Source organism: Convolutriloba macropyga, chromosome 5 (assembly GCF_964194025.1).
Source record: "Convolutriloba macropyga chromosome 5, txConMacr16.3, whole genome shotgun sequence".
In the NCBI taxonomy this organism is placed as follows: Eukaryota; Metazoa; Xenacoelomorpha; order Acoela; family Convolutidae; genus Convolutriloba; species Convolutriloba macropyga.
The window spans coordinates 77,390,386-77,410,722 of record NC_134472.1 but is presented as its reverse complement, the minus strand read 5'-3'; the positions used below and the strand labels follow the sequence as shown (position 1 = coordinate 77,410,722).

The 20,337-nt window shown below is 33.6% G+C and overlaps 1 protein-coding gene across 1 annotated transcript in view; it reads right to left on the bottom strand.

Annotated features, from left to right (window-relative positions):
- LOC142339673 (phosphorylase b kinase regulatory subunit beta-like) overlaps window positions 1-20,337 on the bottom strand; it is a 105,418-nt gene that overhangs the window by 10,594 nt on the left and 74,487 nt on the right. The window contains exons 10-12 of the mRNA XM_075389891.1: window positions 2,597-2,732; window positions 1,958-2,101; window positions 1,410-1,717 (exon numbers count right to left, since the gene is read on the bottom strand). Of these exons, the coding sequence (XP_075246006.1) occupies window positions 1,410-1,717; window positions 1,958-2,101; window positions 2,597-2,732 (588 nt within the window). The remainder of the gene's footprint in view (window positions 1-1,409; window positions 1,718-1,957; window positions 2,102-2,596; window positions 2,733-20,337) is intronic.

Below are 20,337 nucleotides of genomic sequence, written 5' to 3'. Positions count from 1 at the left end.
CTCACAATAAAAACTCACACCAAAAAACTTCAGTCCAAATAAGCATTTTTTGGCGAGAGATATGGAGGATCGACAAGGTTTTACTGAACAACAAATTATGCTCTTTCGTCAGACAAAACTATTGGCAAAAAATTAGATGGCTAACGCTGTTTTCAAATTCTCCATTTTCGTAGTTTTTGCAAAGAGTTCGGAAAAGATGTTTCAAACAAGAAACAAAATTAATATATCCAACTTAAGCGATGTTTTTATTCCAGTGCAAACTGAAAACCTTTGATTTGCAGCAAAGGTTTTGGACTTGAAATCATCAGTTTCAATTTGAATTGAAAATTTTTTGATTTTCATACTCGGTATCTAGTAAAAATTACTCTTAGTTGTGAGGCCTCGATTTAAATAACATAACCGACTAAAAGTCGGAAGAATTGCTCTCGAACGACAAGTGGGAGCTCTAATCAATTGCAGCCTGCTTCAGTCGGGGGGGGGGGGGGGGGGGAAGGAGGAGGAGGGGGAGCCTAAATGGGACTAAGAAGTTCAATAGTGGGCTTCAAATAACCACATTAGAGATTCACATATACCACTATTAAGATTTAAAGAGAAAAATGGCATTTTTGATTTGACTTTTGATATTAAATTGCCGCCAATTGAGTTCAGCTGCTTGAAATTGTGATTGAGAGCAAATTTCAGATCACACGAAACGCAAAAAGTCAGGGGCTTAAAAGTCACTCGAAAAGTCAAAATTGTCACGCAAAAATTTTGCATAAAAAACATACACACGTTTACAATAATTGCTATGAACTTCGTTCAAGAGCAATTAAAAACCTTAGACCATAACTTAAAATCATCATTTTAAGAACCTGTATATGCGCTGTCGCTTAAACTATTCTTCAAATGAGACCATTACAAACATAGCTGGCAGATTGCTAGAAAATAGCCGCAATATTCGTAGATCGGCAGTCTAAAAAAACAGTAAAAAAGACAGACCAAAAAAATTCGTCTTTTCATTGAAGGCCGATCTGTTATATTTTGATTAAAAATCTGTATAAGTTATTGCTGCCTCAATTAGCTGATCTCAAATAACCTTCATTTAGAGTGACAGACACCCATTTGACCTTAACTCTTTGAATTAAAGTAAACAAAAGTCAATTTCAAAGTGAGGAAGTCATTTTTGAGAGTGAGGTAAGTCAAGTGTGACCAAAAATTTAATCACGCGCATGAACAAAAAAAAACTCGCTCCACTAAGGGCAAAAAATGACGTCACACATGCAATTCAGTTGAAATTGCATGAACGAATGAACAAAAACTGGCTGTGACGTCATATGGTCCTAACAAAAATCATGACGACGAAAAAAAAAACCAAGAGAAGGCCAAAAATAGCCCCAGCTATCGCTGTGCGGCTATTAAAAAATGTTTACCTATTGAGTGATCCATCGATACTTCGTTGCTCTTTCCAACTCCTCTGAGAAACATCAATGGCTAGCACCTCTCTTAGAAGTTCCTTGATCTGTCTAGGACTCAGCCCAAAGAACTCGTTTTCAACACCCGATGTGTCAGGAGTTCTAATTTCGTTCAAAGATATATTTCCATCATCCTTGCGGTGCTCTGCTTGTTGCTTGAAGAACTCCTCTTTCATGAGCTGAATGATCCAGCCAATTCTGATCTTGAGCATGCCTTTGAACAGTTCGCTACAGTTTAGCACCAATTTGCTGCAGCTAATCAGGACCTGTAAATACAACAACGTACAGGGGAGAGGAAGAAGAAAAACGATCTCTACTGCAAATATCTGACTGTAACGTGAGAAATTATTTAGAGCAGTTACGTAATATTATCTTATATGATCAACTAGATGATACAAACAGACCAGACATCTGTTTCCGTAGCGCTTTGCTTGTTTGAATCAATAAAACCTATTTTTACTGTGAATGATATGGGGTGGTTATATGATCTTCGAATGCTCACATACCTCTTGTTGCAAGACAGCTTCTCTTGGGTCAATGTCAAGGCAGCAGTCAAATATTATCTGATGCATTTGGGCTGGCAAAATGGTGCTCACTATAAGCTCCTCTTTATGTCCAAAAACACCGATCGTTACAAATCTGCCAGACACCTAAAACGACTTAATACTCGCCACCTAGTTCACTTAAAGTGTCTAAATTTGAAGTCATTTGGATTGTTTTGTCTTACAACTCTTTAGCTTACTGCAACTTGCACATTTTTTTTGGTTTTTTTGGTAGGATCTGTGGACTTTTCCCAATTCTAATCCCGCAACCATAATTAGCTGCCACTGGTATTTTTACGTCAATGGGAAGTGGAAGATCAGAAGTCTATAATGCGAAAAGCGTGGATCAATTGATGTCTACCAACAGTGCTCTCTCATCGCAGCGCGCTTAATTAGCACTACAAGGCGTTCACCATTTTATTTTCCTTAGGAGGATACAAAACTAGGCACTAAGTCAATTAGGCATCACCCCAACCTCAAAACACGGAAAGTATAATCACTCACTTTGCCTGCCTCTGATTTTGCTGATGAATGACACAGCAAATAAATTATCACGAGGTTTAAGTTCTATATATTAAGTTTCTCTTGTGTTTGATAACTGACCAGAATATTAGTGACAGCTGGTGCGAGTGAGTCGACAGTCTTCTTGAGTAGTCCACTGCAGTGTCTCACAACTGACCAGTGGTGTTGAACAGCTGCTATGTGGATCATCTGCTCAACCCACTCACCCACAGTACCCCTTCAAAAACATCCAAGTTTTCTTATTACAAACTATGAGTATTGAACTATATAAAACAATCTGAGAAAAATCAGACCAGATAAAAAATTAAGGTAGAAAAAAATTTTTTAAAATCAATTAAAACAAAGATTAACTAGAGCACAAATATAGCTGCAGAAGAGTAGGCTGCAACACAAAGAAAACTTAATGCCCTCCGGGCGTTAGCTGTTTATTCCGTTTTTGAGGACGAAAAGTCAAAAGAGTCAGACAAAAAATCGGTCAAGCCAAAAACAGCATTAAAAACAACAGGATTAATAACATAACCGGAAAATTGCCGGAAAATAGCCGCCGTTGACCAGCTTGACGCATATTGGCATTCAAACAGAAAAAAGAAAAAAAGATAGAAACTAACAGAATTTTTAGTGCCAATTTTTTAATCATTTTTTGGTGTGTATAAAACTAGACTTAATTCAGCTTTTAAAGGTAACGCTATTAAGCATAATACTAATGCCAGCTAGCAATCGCTTTACTGAACTTTGATAACCTAATGCACTACGATTTAATGACCGGGCTTTAATGCTTAATGCTTATCCCGTTTCTTTTGATCTTTTGATTTTGACCGTATTCATTACATTGAGTACTTCAATTTGTGAAAGAATTTAAAATCTGTTCAGTTGAAACAGTGAGTGAACTAAGTCAGAAGTCAAGCGTGAAAATCGTTACTTAAAAAATAACCGTGATCTAAAGGTAAAGCGAATTAAAAAATAAAAACCTAAAATACAAGTCCTAAAATACAAACCAAGTCACAACTAATTGAGAAAGTCACGACTACTGCATCTGACAAGCGTATTAAATAACATTCGGGCCAAAAAGGCAAAAAATCCCACAACTGGAGAAACCAAAACAACCAAACAAACTGAACAAAAATATTAATTATTGCTATAGCTCTTGAAACTTTTACCCTAACGATCAGATATTATTCACAAAAAACCGAAAAATTGCAAAAACTTATGCAAAAACTCTAAAATTGTCAAATATTTTAATTTCAATACCTTTTCCGCTGCCTTCAACTCGAGTCTGTCCAGTAACCTATCAACCTAGGGGTAAGAAAACTAAAAAATAGACAAAATTTAACAAAACACTTGAAATCGTACAAATTAGCATAAATTTGCATGTTTATGCTATGAGTAACAAAGGATATAGCTCTTATAAAAGTACTAAAATATACATTTTCGGAAAACGCCTTTATCAACTTTTACAAACCACAATTTTAGACTGTTGCAAGAAAAAAATGAAGAAAGACGAAGAAACGCAAAAATTAAACACTTTGGTCTCAAAAACTCTAAAAAACCTTAACCTTTAATTACGGCCTTCTCAGTAGCTTCACCATTCTAAGTTCTTGAATGAATTCTAAACGCAGCTAAGGGCTTCTCATGAAACTTGATGCGCATTGAGCTTTACCCGTTCATCTTGTTTCAAACGTACCAAATCATGATCTTACAAAAAAGAGAGCACTAGTAGAACCCAATTCTTGAACCTTTTACCCTAAAGATCAGAAATGATTCCCTTAAAATACTCATCAGACTAAAGCTGGACAAACATTAAAAAAACTCCGAAAAATGCGGAGCTTGATGCAAAATTCTAAATTTTGCAAAAATTTTAATTTCAATACCTTTTCGGCTGCCTTCAACTCGAGTCTGTCCAGTAACCTATCAACCAGACTCTTAAAAAATTAATTGGCCGGCCCTTGAAGAGCCATATCAGCTTAGAAATTGACAAAAATTTCGAATATTTGAAAATCCAAGCTTTATTAAAATATTGATATCCTCGATGATATTAATATCTATAGAGCCTTCCATTGTCTTTAGAAATCATCTAGTAATCCAGGTTCAAGCCATGGAAAAATTTCACTGGCACATAAAGATCGATAAAGTCTGTGAAACATAATTTTCAGAGCTATAAAAAAATCAAAATTTGTCACCAAAATTACATAATAAAATGTGGAATACCACTCCATTGACTACCACTCCCCTACAGTAACCTACTATCAAACTTCACAGGAGGCTCTCTGGCCCCTGGGGGTAAATAAAGTCACAAAATGACAAGTTTCAAAAAAATTCAGAAGAACCGCAAGTTATAAAAAAACGCTAAAATTAGTCAAATTAAAAAAAAACAAAAAAAAACATTCTATCTTCACATAAGTAATAATTTATGCAGTAACACATCAAAACCTGGAGTAGGTTCCCTGGCCACTATGGCTGGAAATACTTTATTGAACAAATTAGTGTAAATTTGAGTGTTTAGGCTTCGAGTACCAAAACATAGAGCTCTTAAAATGATCGTTAAAAAATAATTTCTTGCAAAAGACCTTCATCCACTTCTACTAACCTAATTTTAGACTGCCTAACAAGAAACTCGAAAAAACACAAAAGCAAAAATAATTATTTTGGGCTCAAAAACTTCTTAAAAAGACCTTAGCCTTAATTACGGCCTTCCCAGTAGCTTCACCACTCTAACTGCTTGAAGGAACACTTAACGCGGCTAAGAGTCTTTCATGAAACTTGATGCCCGCTGAGCTTTACCTATTCATCCCGTTTTGAAAGTACAAAGTCATTATAAAGGTGAGAAAACATCTTAAAAAAGACAGAGAAACGATACAACCCAATTCTTGAATGTTGTACCTTAAAGGTTAGAAATTATTCACTCATTTAAAATACTTATTAACCCCCGCGCAAAATTGAAAGGGGTTCATTGTCTGCACTAAAGATTGAAAACATTTAAAAAAACACAAATTGCAAAAAAAATTTATGCACAAATTCTAAATTTGGCAAAAATTTTAAATTTGAAAGACCTTTTCCGCTGCCTGCAGCTTGAGCCTATCCAGTAACCTATCAGCAAGACTCTTGAAAAAAACTAACACTTGAACTCGAGTCTGTCCAGTAACCTATCAACCAGACTCTGATTGGCCCTTGAAGAGCCATATCAGCTTAGTAACCTAATTGGCCCTTGAAGAGCCATATCAGCTTAGAAATTGACAAAAATTTCGAATATTTGAAAATCCAAGCTTTATTAAAATATTGATATCCTCGATGATATTAATATCTATAGAGCCTTCCATTGTCTTTAGAAATCATCTAGTAATCCATGTTCAAGCCATGGAAAAATTTCACTGGCACATAAAGATCGATAAAGTCTGTGAAACATAATTTTCAGAGCTATAAAAAAATCAAAATTTGTCACCAAAATTACATAAAAAAAAGTGGAATACCACTCCATTGACTACCACTCCCCTACAGTAACCTACTATCAACTTCACAGGAGGCTCTCTGGCCCCTGGGGGTAAATAAAGTCACAAAATGACAAGTTTCAAAAAAATTCAGAAGAACCGCAAGTTATAAAAAAACGCTAAAATTAGTCAAATTAAAAAAAACAAAAAAAAAACATTCTATCTTCACATAAGTAATAATTTATGCAGTAACACATCAAAACCTGGAGGAGGTTCCCTGGCCCCTATGGCTGGAAATACTTTATTGAACAAATTAGTGTAAATTTAAGTGTTTAGGCTTCGAGTACCAAAACATAGAGCTCTTAAAATGATCGTTAAAAAATAATTTCTTGCAAAAGACCTTCATCCACTTCTACTAACCTAATTTTAGACTGCTTCAACAAGAAAATCGAAAAAACACGAAAAAAAAACGAAAATAATTATTTTGGGCTCAAAAGCTTCTTAAAGTGACCTTAACCATGAATTACGGCCTTCCTAGTAGCTTCACCACTCTAACTGCTTGAAGGAACACTTAACGCGGCTAAGAGTCTTTCATGAAACTTGATGCCCGCTGAGCTTTACCTATTCATCCCGTTTTGAAAGTACAAAGTCATTATAAAGGTGACAAAACATCTTAAAAAAGACAGAGAAACGATACAACCCAATTCTTGAATGTTGTACCTTAAAGGTTAGAAATTATTCACTCATTTAAAATACTTATTAATCCCCGCGCAAAATTGAAAGGGGTTCATTGTCTGCACTAAAGATTGAAAACATTTAAAAAAACAAATTGCAAAAAAATTTATGCACAAATTCTAAATTTGGCAAAAATTTTAAATTTGAAAGACCTTTTCCGCTGCCTGCAGCTTGAGCCTATCCAGTAACCTATCAGCAAGACTCTTGAAAAAAACTAACAATTGAACTCGAGTCTGTCCAGTAACCTATCAACCGGACTCTTGAAAAATTAATTGGCCCTTGAAGAGCCATATCAGCTTAGAAATTGACAAAAATTTCGAATATTTGAAAATCCAAGCTTTATTAGAATATTGATACCCTTGATGATATTAATATCTATGGAGCCTTCCATTGTCTTTAGAAATCATCTAGTAATCCAGGTTCAAGCCATGGAAAAATTTCACTGGCACATAAAGATCGATAAAGTCTGTGAAACATAATTTTCAGAGCTATAAAAAAATCAAAATTTGTCACCAAAAATACATAACAAAATGTGGAATACCACTCCATTGACTACCACTCCCCTACAGTAACCTACTATCAAACTTCACAGGAGGCTCTCTGGCCCCTGGGGGTAAATAAAGTCACAAAATGACAAGTATCAAACTTCACATTAGTGTAAATTTGAGTGTTTAGGCTTCGAGTACCAAATCATAGAGCTCTTAAAATGATCGTTAAAAAATAATTTATTGCAAAAGACCTTCATCCACTTCTACTAACCTAATTTTAGACTGCTTCAACAAGAAAATCGAAAAAACACGAAAAAAAGCGAAAATAATTATTTTGGGCTCAAAAGCTTCTTAAAATGACCTTAACCATGAATTACGGCCTTCCCAGTAGCTTCACCACTCTAACTGCTTGAAGGAACACTTAACGCGGCTAAGAGTCTTTCATGAAACTTGATGCCCGCTGAGCTTTACCTATTCATCCCGTTTTGAAAGTACAAAGTCATTATAAAGGTGACAAAACATCTTAAAAAAGACAGAGAAACGATACAACCCAATTCTTGAATGTTGTACCTTAAAGGTTAGAAATTATTCACTCATTTAAAATACTTATTAACCCCCGCGCAAAATTGAAAGGGGTTCATTGTCTGCACTAAAGATTGAAAACATTTAAAAAAACACAAATTGCAAAAAAATTTATGCACAAATTCTAAATTTGGCAAAAATTTTAAATTTGAAAGACCTTTTCCGCTGCCTGCAGCTTGAGCCTATCCAGTAACCTATCAGCAAGACTCTTGAAAAAAACTAACAATTGAACTCGAGTCTGTCCAGTAACCTATCAACCGGACTCTTGAAAAATTAATTGGCCCTTGAAGAGCCATATCAGCTTAGAAATTGACAAAAATTTCGAATATTTGAAAATCCAAGCTTTATTAGAATATTGATACCCTTGATGATATTAATATCTATGGAGCCTTCCATTGTCTTTAGAAATCATCTAGTAATCCAGGTTCAAGCCATGGAAAAATTTCACTGGCACATAAAGATCGATAAAGTCTGTGAAACATAATTTTCAGAGCTATAAAAAAATCAAAATTTGTCACCAAAAATACATAACAAAATGTGGAATACCACTCCATTGACTACCACTCCCCTACAGTAACCTACTATCAAACTTCACAGGAGGCTCTCTGGCCCCTGGGGGTAAATAAAGTCACAAAATGACAAGTATCAAACTTCACATTAGTGTAAATTTGAGTGTTTAGGCTTCGAGTACCAAATCATAGAGCTCTTAAAATGATCGTTAAAAAATAATTTCTTGCAAAAGACCTTCATCCACTTCTACTAACCTAATTTTAGACTGCTTCAACAAGAAAATCGAAAAAACACGAAAAAAAGCGAAAATAATTATTTTGGGCTCAAAAGCTTCTTAAAATGACCTTAACCATGAATTACGGCCTTCCCAGTAGCTTCACCACTCTAACTGCTTGAAGGAACACTTAACGCGGCTAAGAGTCTTTCAGAAAACTTGATGCCCGCTGAGCTTTACCTATTCATCCCGTTTTGAAAGTACAAAGTCATTATAAAGGTGACAAAACATCTTAAAAAAGACAGAGAAACGATACAACCCAATTCTTGAATGTTGTACCTTAAAGGTTAGAAAATATTCACTCATTTAAAATACTTATTAACCCCCGCGCAAATTTGAAAGGGGTTCATTGTCTGCACTAAAGATTGAAAACATTTAAAAAAACACAATAATTGCAAAAAAATTTATGCACAAATTCTAAATTTGGCAAAAATTTTAAATTTGAAAGACCTTTTCCGCTGCCTGCAGCTTGAGCCTATCCAGTAACCTATCAGCAAGACTCTTGAAAAAAAACTAACCCTTGAAAATCTATAAATAAAGAAATTGACAAAAATTTTAAAAATTTGAAAATTCAAATTTATTAAAATTTTGATAAAGTTCGTAATATTAAAATCTTTAGGAACTTTGGCAGTCTTCAGAAATCATCCAGCAATCCAGGTTCAAGCCATGAAAAATTTTACCTGGCCCAGAAAGATCAATAAAGTAGGTAAAAAATAACTTTCAGAGCATTAAAAAAATTCAAATTTCGTCAAAAAAAGCAAGATAATAATTATTCACCCGTTAAAAAATACTGATTAACCCACTCAAAAAACTTGAAAGGGGTTTTGTGAAAGGCGAACTTGGCTGCATTTAAGATGGAAAAACATTAAAAAACCAAAAATTGCGAAAACTAATGAAAAAATTTGGCAAAAAATTTGATTTTAAAACCTTTTCCGTTGCCTGCATCTCGAGCCTGTCCAGTAACCTATCAGCAAGACTCATTAAAAAATAACTGACCCCTGAAGATCCATTAACAAAGTAGGTAAAATATAATTTTCAGAGCATTAAAGAATTTCAAAATTCATGGAAAAAAATGCACGATAATAAAATATAGAATACCACTCCATTGACTACCACTCCACTACAATAATCTACTATCAAACTTCACAGGAGGCTCTCTGGCCCCTGGGGGTAAATAAAGTCACAAATGACAAGTTTCAAAAAAATTCAGAAGAACCGCAAGTTATAAAAAAACGCTAAAATTAGTCAAATTGAAAAAAAAAACAAAAAACCATTCTATCTTCACATAAGTAATAATTTATTCAGTAACACATCAAAACCTGGAGGAGGTTCCCTGGCCCCTACGGCTGGAAATACTTTATTGAACAAATTAGTGTAAATATGAGTGTTTATGCTTCGAGTACCAAAACATAGAGCTCTTAAAATGATCGTTAAAAAATAATTTCTTGCAAAAGACCTTCATCCACTTCTACTAACCTAATTTTAGACTGCTTCAACAAGAAACTCGAAAAAACACAAAAGCAAAAATAATTATTTTGGGCTCAAAAACTTCTTAAAAAGACCTTAACCTTAACCTTAATTACGGCGTTCCCAGTAGCTTCACCACTCTAACTGCTTGAAGGAACACTTAACGCGGCTAAGAGTCTTTCATGAAACTTGATGCCCGCTGAGCTTTACCTATTCATCCCGTTTTGAAAGTACAAAGTCATTATAAAGGTGAGAAAACATCTTAAAAAAGACAGAGAAACGATGCAACCCAATTCTTGAATGTTGTACCTTAAAGGTTAGAAATTATTCACTCATTTAAAACACTTATTAACCCACGCGCAAAATTGAAAGGGGTTTATTGTCTGCTCTAAAGATTGAAAACATTTAAAAAAACACAAAAATTGCAAAAAATTTATGCACAAATTCTAAATTTGGCAAAAATTTTAATTTGAAAGACCTTTTCCGCTGCCTGCAGCTCGAGCCTATCCAGTAACCTATCAGCAAGACTCATTAAAAAATAATTGACCCCTGAAGATCCATTAACAAAGTAGGTAAAATATAATTTTCAGAGCATTAAAGAAATTCAAAATTCGTCGAAAAAAATGCACGATAATAAAATATAGAATACCACTCCATTGACTACCACTCCACTACAATAATCTACTATCAAACTTCACAGGAGGCTCTCTGGCCCCTGGGGGTAAATAAAGTCACAAAATGACAAGTATCAAACTTCACATTAGTGTAAATTTGAGTGTTTAGGCTTCGAGTACCAAATCATAGAGCTCTTAAAATGATCGTTAAAAAATAATTTCTTGCAAAAGACCTTCATCCACTTCTACTAACCTAATTTTAGACTGCTTCAACAAGAAAATCGAAAAAACACGAAAAAAAAGCGAAAATAATTATTTTGGGCTCAAAAGCTTCTTAAAATGACCTTAACCATGAATTACGGCCTTCCTAGTAGCTTCACCACTCTAACTGCTTGAAGGAACACTTAACGCGGCTAAGAGTCTTTCATGAAACTTGATGCCCGCTGAGCTTTACCTATTCATCCCGTTTTGAAAGTACAAAGTCATTATAAAGGTGAGAAAACATCTTAAAAAAGACAGAGAAACGATGCAACCCAATTCTTGAATGTTGTACCTTAAAGGTTAGAAATTATTCACTCATTTAAAACACTTATTAACCCACGCGCAAAATTGAAAGGGGTTTATTGTCTGCTCTAAAGATTGAAAACATTTAAAAAAACACAAAAATTGCAAAAAATTTATGCACAAATTCTAAATTTGGCAAAAATTTTAATTTGAGAGACCTTTTCCGCTGCCTGCAGCTCGAGCCTATCCAGTAACCTATCAGCAAGACTCATTAAAAAATAATTGACCCCTGAAGATCCATTAACAAAGTAGGTAAAATATAATTTTCAGAGCATTAAAGAAATTCAAAATTCGTCGAAAAAAATGCACGATAATAAAATATAGAATACCACTCCATTGACTACCACTCCACTACAATAATCTACTATCAAACTTCACAGGAGGCTCTCTGGCCCCTGGGGGTAAAAAAAGTCACAAATGACAAGTTTCAAAAAAATTCAGAAGAACCGCAAGTTATAAAAAAACGCTAAAATTAGTCAAATTGAAAAAAAAACAAAAAACCATTCTATCTTCACATAAGTAATAATTTATTCAGTAACACATCAAAACCTGGAGGAGGTTCCCTGGCCCCTACGGCTGGAAATACTTTATTGAACAAATTAGTGTAAATTTGAGTGTTTAAGCTTCGAGTACCAAAACATAGAGCTCTTAAAATGATCGTTAAAAAATAATTTCTTGCAAAAGACCTTCATCCACTTCTACTAACCTAATTTTAGACTGCCTAACAAGAAACTCGAAAAAACACAAAAGCAAAAATAATTATTTTGGGCTCAAAAACTTCTTAAAAAGACCTTAGCCTTAATTACGGCCTTCCCAGTAGCTTCACCACTCTAACTGCTTGAAGGAACACTTAACGCGGCTAAGAGTCTTTCATGAAACTTGATGCCCGCTGAGCTTTACCTATTCATCCCGTTTTGAAAGTACAAAGTCATTATAAAGGTGAGAAAACATCTTAAAAAAGACAGGAGAAACGATACAACCCAATTCTTGAATGTTGTACCTTAAAGGTTAGAAATTATTCACTCATTTAAAAAACTTATTAACCCACGCGCAAAATTGAAAGGGGTTCATTGTTTGCACTAAAGATTGAAAACAATAACACAAAAATTGCAAAAAATTTATGCACAAATTCTAAATTTGGCAAAAATTTTAATTTGAAAGACCTTTTCCGCTGCCTGCAGCTCGAGCCTATCCAGTAACCTATCAGCAAGACTCTTGAAAAAAAACTAACCCTTGAAGATCTATAAATAAAGAAATTGACAAAAATTTTAAAAATTTGAAAATTCAAATTTATTAAAATTTAGATAAAGTTCGTAATATTAAAATCTTTAGGAACTTTGGCAGTCTTCAGAAATCATCCAGCAATCCAGTTTCAAGCCATGAAAAATTTTACCTGGCCCAGAAAGATCAATAAAGTAGGTAAAAAATAACTTTCAGAGCATTAAAAAAATTCAAATTTCGTCAAAAAAAGCAAGATAATAATTATTCACCCATTAAAAATACTGATTAACCCACGCAGAAAACTTGAAAGGGGTTTTGCGAAAGGCGAACTTAGCTGCATTTCAGATGGAAAAACATTAAAAAAACCCAAAAACTGCAAAAACTAATGCAAAAACTCAAAATTTCGCAAAAATTTTAATTTGAAAGACCTTTTCCGTTGCCTGAATCTCGAGCCTGTCCAGTAACCTATCAGCAAGACTCATTAAAAAATAATTGGCCCTTGAAGATCCATTAACATAGACATTGACAAAAAACTCAGAAATTCAAAAAATTCAAGCTTTATTAAAATATTGATTAAATTGCTGATATTAATATCTTAAGAACCTTTCATCGTCTTCAGTAGCCCATCATGCAGTAACCCAGGTTCAGGCCATGGAAAATTTTTACTGGCCCATAAAGATTGAAAAAGTCGGTAAAATATAATTTTCAGAGCTTTACAAAAATTGAAAATTTGTCACCAAAAATGCATGATAATAAATTGTACAATACCACTCCATTGACTCTATCAACCATGCAATAACCTACTATCAGACTCCATAGGAGACTAGCTGGCCCCTGGGGCTAAAAAACTCACAAACTGACAAAATTCGGAGAACAAAAATTTCAACAGAACCGCAAGTTATATAAAAATTACTAAAATTAGACACATTAAAAAAATTAAAACCATTCTCCACTAGAAGTAACATATTATGCAGTAACATTTCAAAACCTAGAGGAGGTTACCTGGCCCCTGCGGCTGGAAGAATTGCAAGTTTTATTTTTAAAAAATGCTAAAAATCGTGATGTTAAAAAGTTGAAAAACATTCCCTTACTACTAAAAACTCTGCAGTAAGCTATTATTAATCTCTAGAGCACGTTTCTTGGCACCTAGGGCTGAGAAAACTAAAAAATTAAAATTATACAAAAACTTGAAATTGTACAAATTGGTATAAATCTGCGTGTTTATGCTTCGAGTAACAAAAGATATAGCTCCTATAATGGTCATAAAATATTCATTTCTTGGAAAAGGCTTTTATCAACTTTTACAAACCTCAAAATTAGACCAATCGAACAAAAAAATTGAACAGGAAAAACTCATAATCTAAACATTTTGGGCTTAAAAACTCCTAAAAACCTTAACCTCGAATTATGGCCTTCCCATTAGCTTCACCACTCTAACTGCTTGAAAGAATACTAAACAGGGCTAAGGACTTTTACGAAACTCAATGCCCGCTGATCTTAAATAGTTCATCCCGTTTTGAAAGTACAATTCACTAAAAAGGTGAGAAAACATCTCAAAAAAGACAGAGCACCAATACAACCTAATTCCTAAAACTTGTACCTTAAAGGTCACAAATTATTCACCCGTTAAAAATACTGATTAACCCACGCAAAAAACTTGAAAAGGGTTTTGTGAAAGGCGAACTTGGCTGCATTTAAGATGGAAATGAAAGGCGAACTTGGCTGCATTTAAGATGGAAAAACATTAAAAACCCAAAAATTGCAAAAACTAATGCAAACACTCTAGGCTAGTTTGGGCTAAAATTTCAGTCTTAAAACCTTTTCCGCTGCCTGCATCTCGAGCCTGTCCAGTAACCTATCAGAAAGACTCATTAAAAAATAATTGACCCTTGAAGATCCATTAACATAGACATAGACAAAAATTTCAAATCGAAAAATTCAAGCTTTATTAAAATATTGATTAAATTGCTGATATTAATATCTTAAGAACCTTTCATTGTCTTCAGTAACCTATAATGCAGTAACCCCGGTTCAGGCCATGGAAAATTTTTACTTGCCCATAAAGATCGATAAAGTCGGTAAAATATAATTTTCGGAGCTTTAAAAAATTCTAAATTTGTCACCAAAAATGCATGATAATAAAATGTACAATACCACTCCATTGACTCTATCAACCATGCAATAACCTACTATCAGACTCCAGAGGAGACTACCTGGCCCCTGGGGCTAAAAAAAACTCACAAAATGACAAATTTCGGGGAAAAAAATCAACAGAACCGCAAGTTATATAAAAATTACTAAAATGAGACACATTAAAAAAATTAAAACCATTCTCCACTAGAAGTAACATATTATGCAGTAACATTTCAAAACCTAGAGGAGGTTACCTGGCCCCTACGGTTTAATTTGAAAACCTTTTCCGCTACCTGCATCTCGAGCCTGTCCAGTAACCTATCAGCAAGACTCTTGAACAAATAATTAACCCTTGAAGATCCATTATAACAGAAATTGTCAGACATTTCAAAACTTGAAAATTCAAGCTTTACTAAAATATTGATAAAAATTGTGATACTATTATCTTCAGAAACTTTTTTTGTCTTCGGAAATCATCTAGTAATCTAGGTTCAAGCCACGAAAACATTTCACTGGCACATAAATATTGATAAAGTCTGCAAAATATAATTTTTAGAGCATAAAAAAATTAAAAAATTGTCACCAAAAAGACATAATAAAATGTAGAACACCACTCCATTGACTGCCATTCCACTACAGTAACCTTCTATCAATCTGTGTAGGAGGCTCTAAGGCACCTGGGGCTAAAACACTCAAAAAGACATATTTCGGAAAAAATTCAAAAGAACCGCAAATTGTATAAAACATTAGTCGCATTAGAAAAATGAAAACCATTCTATCTCCATTAGAAGTGACATATTATGCAGTAACATTTCAAAACCTAGAAGAGGTTAACTGCCAACTACGGCGGGAAAAATTTAAAAATCAAACTTTTTTTCAAAAATTGCTAGTTTTATTTTTAAAAATTCTAAAATTCGTCAATTTAAAAAGTTGAAAACCAATCTCTTTTTTAATAAAAACTATGCAGTAAGCTATTATTAATCTCTAGAGCACGTTTCTTGGCACCTAGGGCTAAGAAAACTAAAAAAGGAAAATTTTACAGAACACTTGGAATTGTACAAATTAGCATAAATTTGCGTGTTTATGAAACTTGATGCCCGCTGAGCTTTACCTATTCATCCCGTTTTGAAAGTACAAAGTCATTATAAAGGTGAGAAAACATCTTAAAAAAGACAGAGAAACGATACAACCCAATTCTTGAATGTTGTACCTTAAAGGTTAGAAATTATTCACTCATTTAAAAAACTTATTAACCCACGCGCAAAATTGAAAGGGGTTCATTGTTTGCACTAAAGATTGAAAACAATAACACAAAAATTGCAAAAAATTTATGCACAAATTCTAAATTTGGCAAAAATTTTAATTTGAAAGACCTTTTCCGCTGCCTGCAGCTCGAGCCTATCCAGTAACCTATCAGCAAGACTCTTGAAAAAAAACTAACCCTTGAAGATCTATAAATAAAGAAATTGACAAAAATTTTAAAAATTTGAAAATTCAAATTTATTAAAATTTTGATAAAGTTCGTAATATTAAAATCGTTAGGAACTTTGGCAGTCTTCAGAAATCATCCAGCAATCCAGGTTCAAGCCATGAAAAATTTTACCTGGCCCAGAAAGATAAATAAAGTAGGTAAAAAATAACTTTCAGAGCATTAAAAAAATTCAAACTTCGTCAAAAAAAAGCAAGATAATAATTATTCACCCATTAAAAATACTGATTAACCCACGCAGAAAACTTGAAAGGGGTTTTGCGAAAGGCGAACTTAGCTGCATTTCAGATGGAAAAACATTAAAAAAACCCAAAAATTGCAAAAACTAATGCAAAAACTCAAAATTTCGCACAAATTTTAATTTGAAAGACCTTTTCCGTTGCCTGAATCTCGAGCCTGTCCAGTAACCTATCAGCAAGACTCAATAAAAAATAATTGGCCCTTGAAGATCCATTAACATAGACATTGACAAAAAACTCAGAAATTCAAAAAATTCAAGCTTTATTAAAATATTGATTAAATTGCTGATATTAATATCTTAAGAACCTTTCATCGTCTTCAGTAGCCCATCATGCAGTAACCCAGGTTCAGGCCATGGAAAATTTTTACTGGCCCATAAAGATTGAAAAAGTCGGTAAAATATAATTTTCAGAGCTTTACAAAAATTGAAAATTTGTCACCAAAAATGCATGATAATAAATTGTACAATACCACTCCATTGACTCTATCAACCATGCAATAACCTACTATCAGACTCCATAGGAGACTAGCTGGCCCCTGGGGCTAAAAAACTCACAAACTGACAAAATTCGGAGAACAAAAATTTCAACAGAACCGCAAGTTATATAAAAATTACTAAAATTAGACACATTAAAAAAATTAAAACCATTCTCCACTAGAAGTAACATATTATGCAGTAACATTTCAAAACCTAGAGGAGGTTACCTGGCCCCTGCGGCTGGAAGAATTGCAAGTTTTATTTTTAAAAAATGCTAAAAATCGTGATGTTAAAAAGTTGAAAAACATTCCCTTACTACTAAAAACTCTGCAGTAAGCTATTATTAATCTCTAGAGCACGTTTCTTGGCACCTAGGGCTGAGAAAACTAAAAAATTAAAATTATACAAAAACTTGAAGTTGTACAAAATTGGTATAAATCTGCGTGTTTATGCTTCGAGTAACAAAAGATATAGCTCCTATAATGATCATAAAATATTCATTTCTTGGAAAAGGCTTTTATCAACTTTTACAAACCTCAAAATTAGACCAATCGAACAAAAAAATTGAACAGGAAAAACGCATAATCTAAACATTTTGGGCTTAAAAACTCCTAAAAACCTTAACCCCGAATTATGGCCTTCCCATTAGCTTCACCACTCTAACTGCTTGAAAGAATACTAAACAGGGCTAAGGACTTTTACGAAACTCAATGCCCGCTGATCTTAAATAGTTCATCCCGTTTTGAAAGTACAATTCACTAAAAAGGTGAGAAAACATCTCAAAAAGGACAGAGCACCAATACAACCTAATTCCTAAAACTTGTACCTTAAAGGTCACAAATTATTCACCCGTTAAAAATACTGATTAACCCACGCAAAAAACTTGAAAAGGGTTTTGTGAAAGGCGAACTTGGCTGCATTTAAGATGGAAATGAAAGGCGAACTTGGCTGCATTTAAGATGGAAAAACATTAAAAACCCAAAAATTGCAAAAACTAATGCAAACACTCTAGGCTAGTTTGGGCTAAAATTTCAGTTTTAAAACCTTTTCCGCTGCCTGCATCTCGAGCCTGTCCAGTAACCTATCAGCAAGACTCATTAAAAAATAATTGACCCTTGAAGATCCATTAACATAGACATTGACAAAAATTTCAAATCGAAAAATTCAAGCTTTATTAAAATATTTATTAAATTGCTGATATTAATATCTTAAGAACCTTTCATTGTCTTCAGTAACCTATAATGCAGTAACCCCGGTTCAGGCCATGGAAAATTTTTACTTGCCCATAAAGATCGATAAAGTCGGTAAAATATAATTTTCGGAGCTTTAAAAAATTCTAAATTTGTCACCAAAAATGCATGATAATAAAATGTACAATACCACTCCATTGACTCTATCAAGCATGCAATAACCTACTATCAGACTCCAGAGGAGACTACCTGGCCCCTGGGGCTAAAAAAAACTCACAAAATGACAAATTTCGGGGAAAAAAATCAACAGAACCGCAAGTTATATAAAAATTACTAAAATGAGACACATTAAAAAAATTAAAACCATTCTCCACTAGAAGTAACATATTATGCAGTAACATTTCAAAACCTAGAGGAGGTTACCTGGCCCCTACGGTTTAATTTGAAAACCTTTTCCGCTACCTGCATCTCGAGCCTGTCCAGTAACCTATCAGCAAGACTCTTGAACAAATAATTAACCCTTGAAGATCCATTATAACAGAAATTGTCAGACATTTCAAAACTTGAAAATTCAAGCTTTACTAAAATATTGATAAAAATTGTGATACTATTATCTTCAGAAACTTTTTTTGTCTTCGGAAATCATCTAGTAATCTAGGTTCAAGCCACGAAAACATTTCACTGGCACATAAATATTGATAAAGTCTGCAAAATATAATTTTTAGAGCATAAAAAAATTAAAAAATTGTCACCAAAAAGACATAATAAAATGTAGAACACCACTCCATTGACTGCCATTCCACTACAGTAACCTTCTATCAATCTGTGTAGGAGGCTCTAAGGCACCTGGGGCTAAAACACTCAAAAAGACATATTTCGGAAAAAATTCAAAAGAACCGCAAATTGTATAAAACATTAGTCGCATTAGAAAAATGAAAACCATTCTATCTCCATTAGAAGTGACATATTATGCAGTAACATTTCAAAACCTAGAAGAGGTTAACTGCCAACTACGGCGGGAAAAATTTAAAAATCAAACTTTTTTTCAAAAATTGCTAGTTTTATTTTTAAAAATTCTAAAATTCGTCAATTTAAAAAGTTGAAAACCAATCTCTTTTTTAATAAAAACTATGCAGTAAGCTATTATTAATCTCTAGAGCACGTTTCTTGGCACCTAGGGCTAAGAAAACTAAAAAAGGAAAATTTTACAGAACACTTGGAATTGTACAAATTAGCATAAATTTGCGTGTTTATGCTGCGAGTAACAAAAGATATAGCTCTTATAATGGTACTAAAATAATCATTTTCGGAAAAGGCTTTTACGAACTTTTACAAACCACAATTTTAGACTGCTACAATACAAAAACGAAGAAAGACGAAGAAACGCAAAAATTAAACATTTTGGGCTCAAAAACTCTTAAAAAAACCTTAACCTTGAACTACGGCCTTCCAGTAGCTTCACCACTCTAAGTTCTTGAAGGAATTCTAAACCCGGCTTAAGGCCTCTTATGAAACTTGATGCGCATTGAGCTTTACCCGTTCATCTCGTCTTAAAAGTACCAAGTCATGATCTTACAAAAAAGAGAGCACTAAAAGAACCCAATTCTTGAACTTTTTACCTTAAAGATCAGAAATAATACCCTTAAAATACTTATTAGACTAAAGCTGAAGAAACATTAAAAAAAACCCCGAAATATGCGGAACTTGATGCAAAGTTCTAAATTTTGCAAATATTATAATTTGAAAACCTTTCCACTGCCTGCATCTCCAGCCTGTCCAGTAACCTATCAGCAAGACTCTTGAACAAATAATTAACCCTTGAAGATCCATTATAACAGAAATGGACAGATATTTCAAAACTTGAAAATTCAAGCTTTACTAAAATATTGATAAAAACTGTGATACTATTATCTTCAGAAACTTTTTTTGTCTTCGGAAATCATCCAGTAATCTAGGTTCAAGCCACGAAAAAATTTCACTGGCACATAAGTATTGATAAAGTCTGCAAAATATAATTTTCAGAGCATAAAAAAATTAAAAATTTGTCACCAAAAAGACATAATAAAATGTAGAACACCACTCCATTGACTGCCACTCCACTACAGTAACCTTCTATCAATCTGTGTAGGAGGCTCTCTGGCACCTGGGGCTAAAAACACTCAAAAAGACATATTTCGGAAAAAATTCAAAAGAACCGCAAGTTGTATAAAACATTAGTCACATTAGAAAAATGAAAACCATTCTATCTCATTAGAAGTGACATATTATGCAGTAACATTTCAAAACCTAGAAGAGGTTAACTGCCAACTACGGCGGGAAATAATTAAAAATCAAACTTTTTTTCAAAAATTGCTAGTTTTTTAAAAATTCTAAAATCCGTCAATTTAAAAAGTTGAAAACCATTCTCTTTTTACT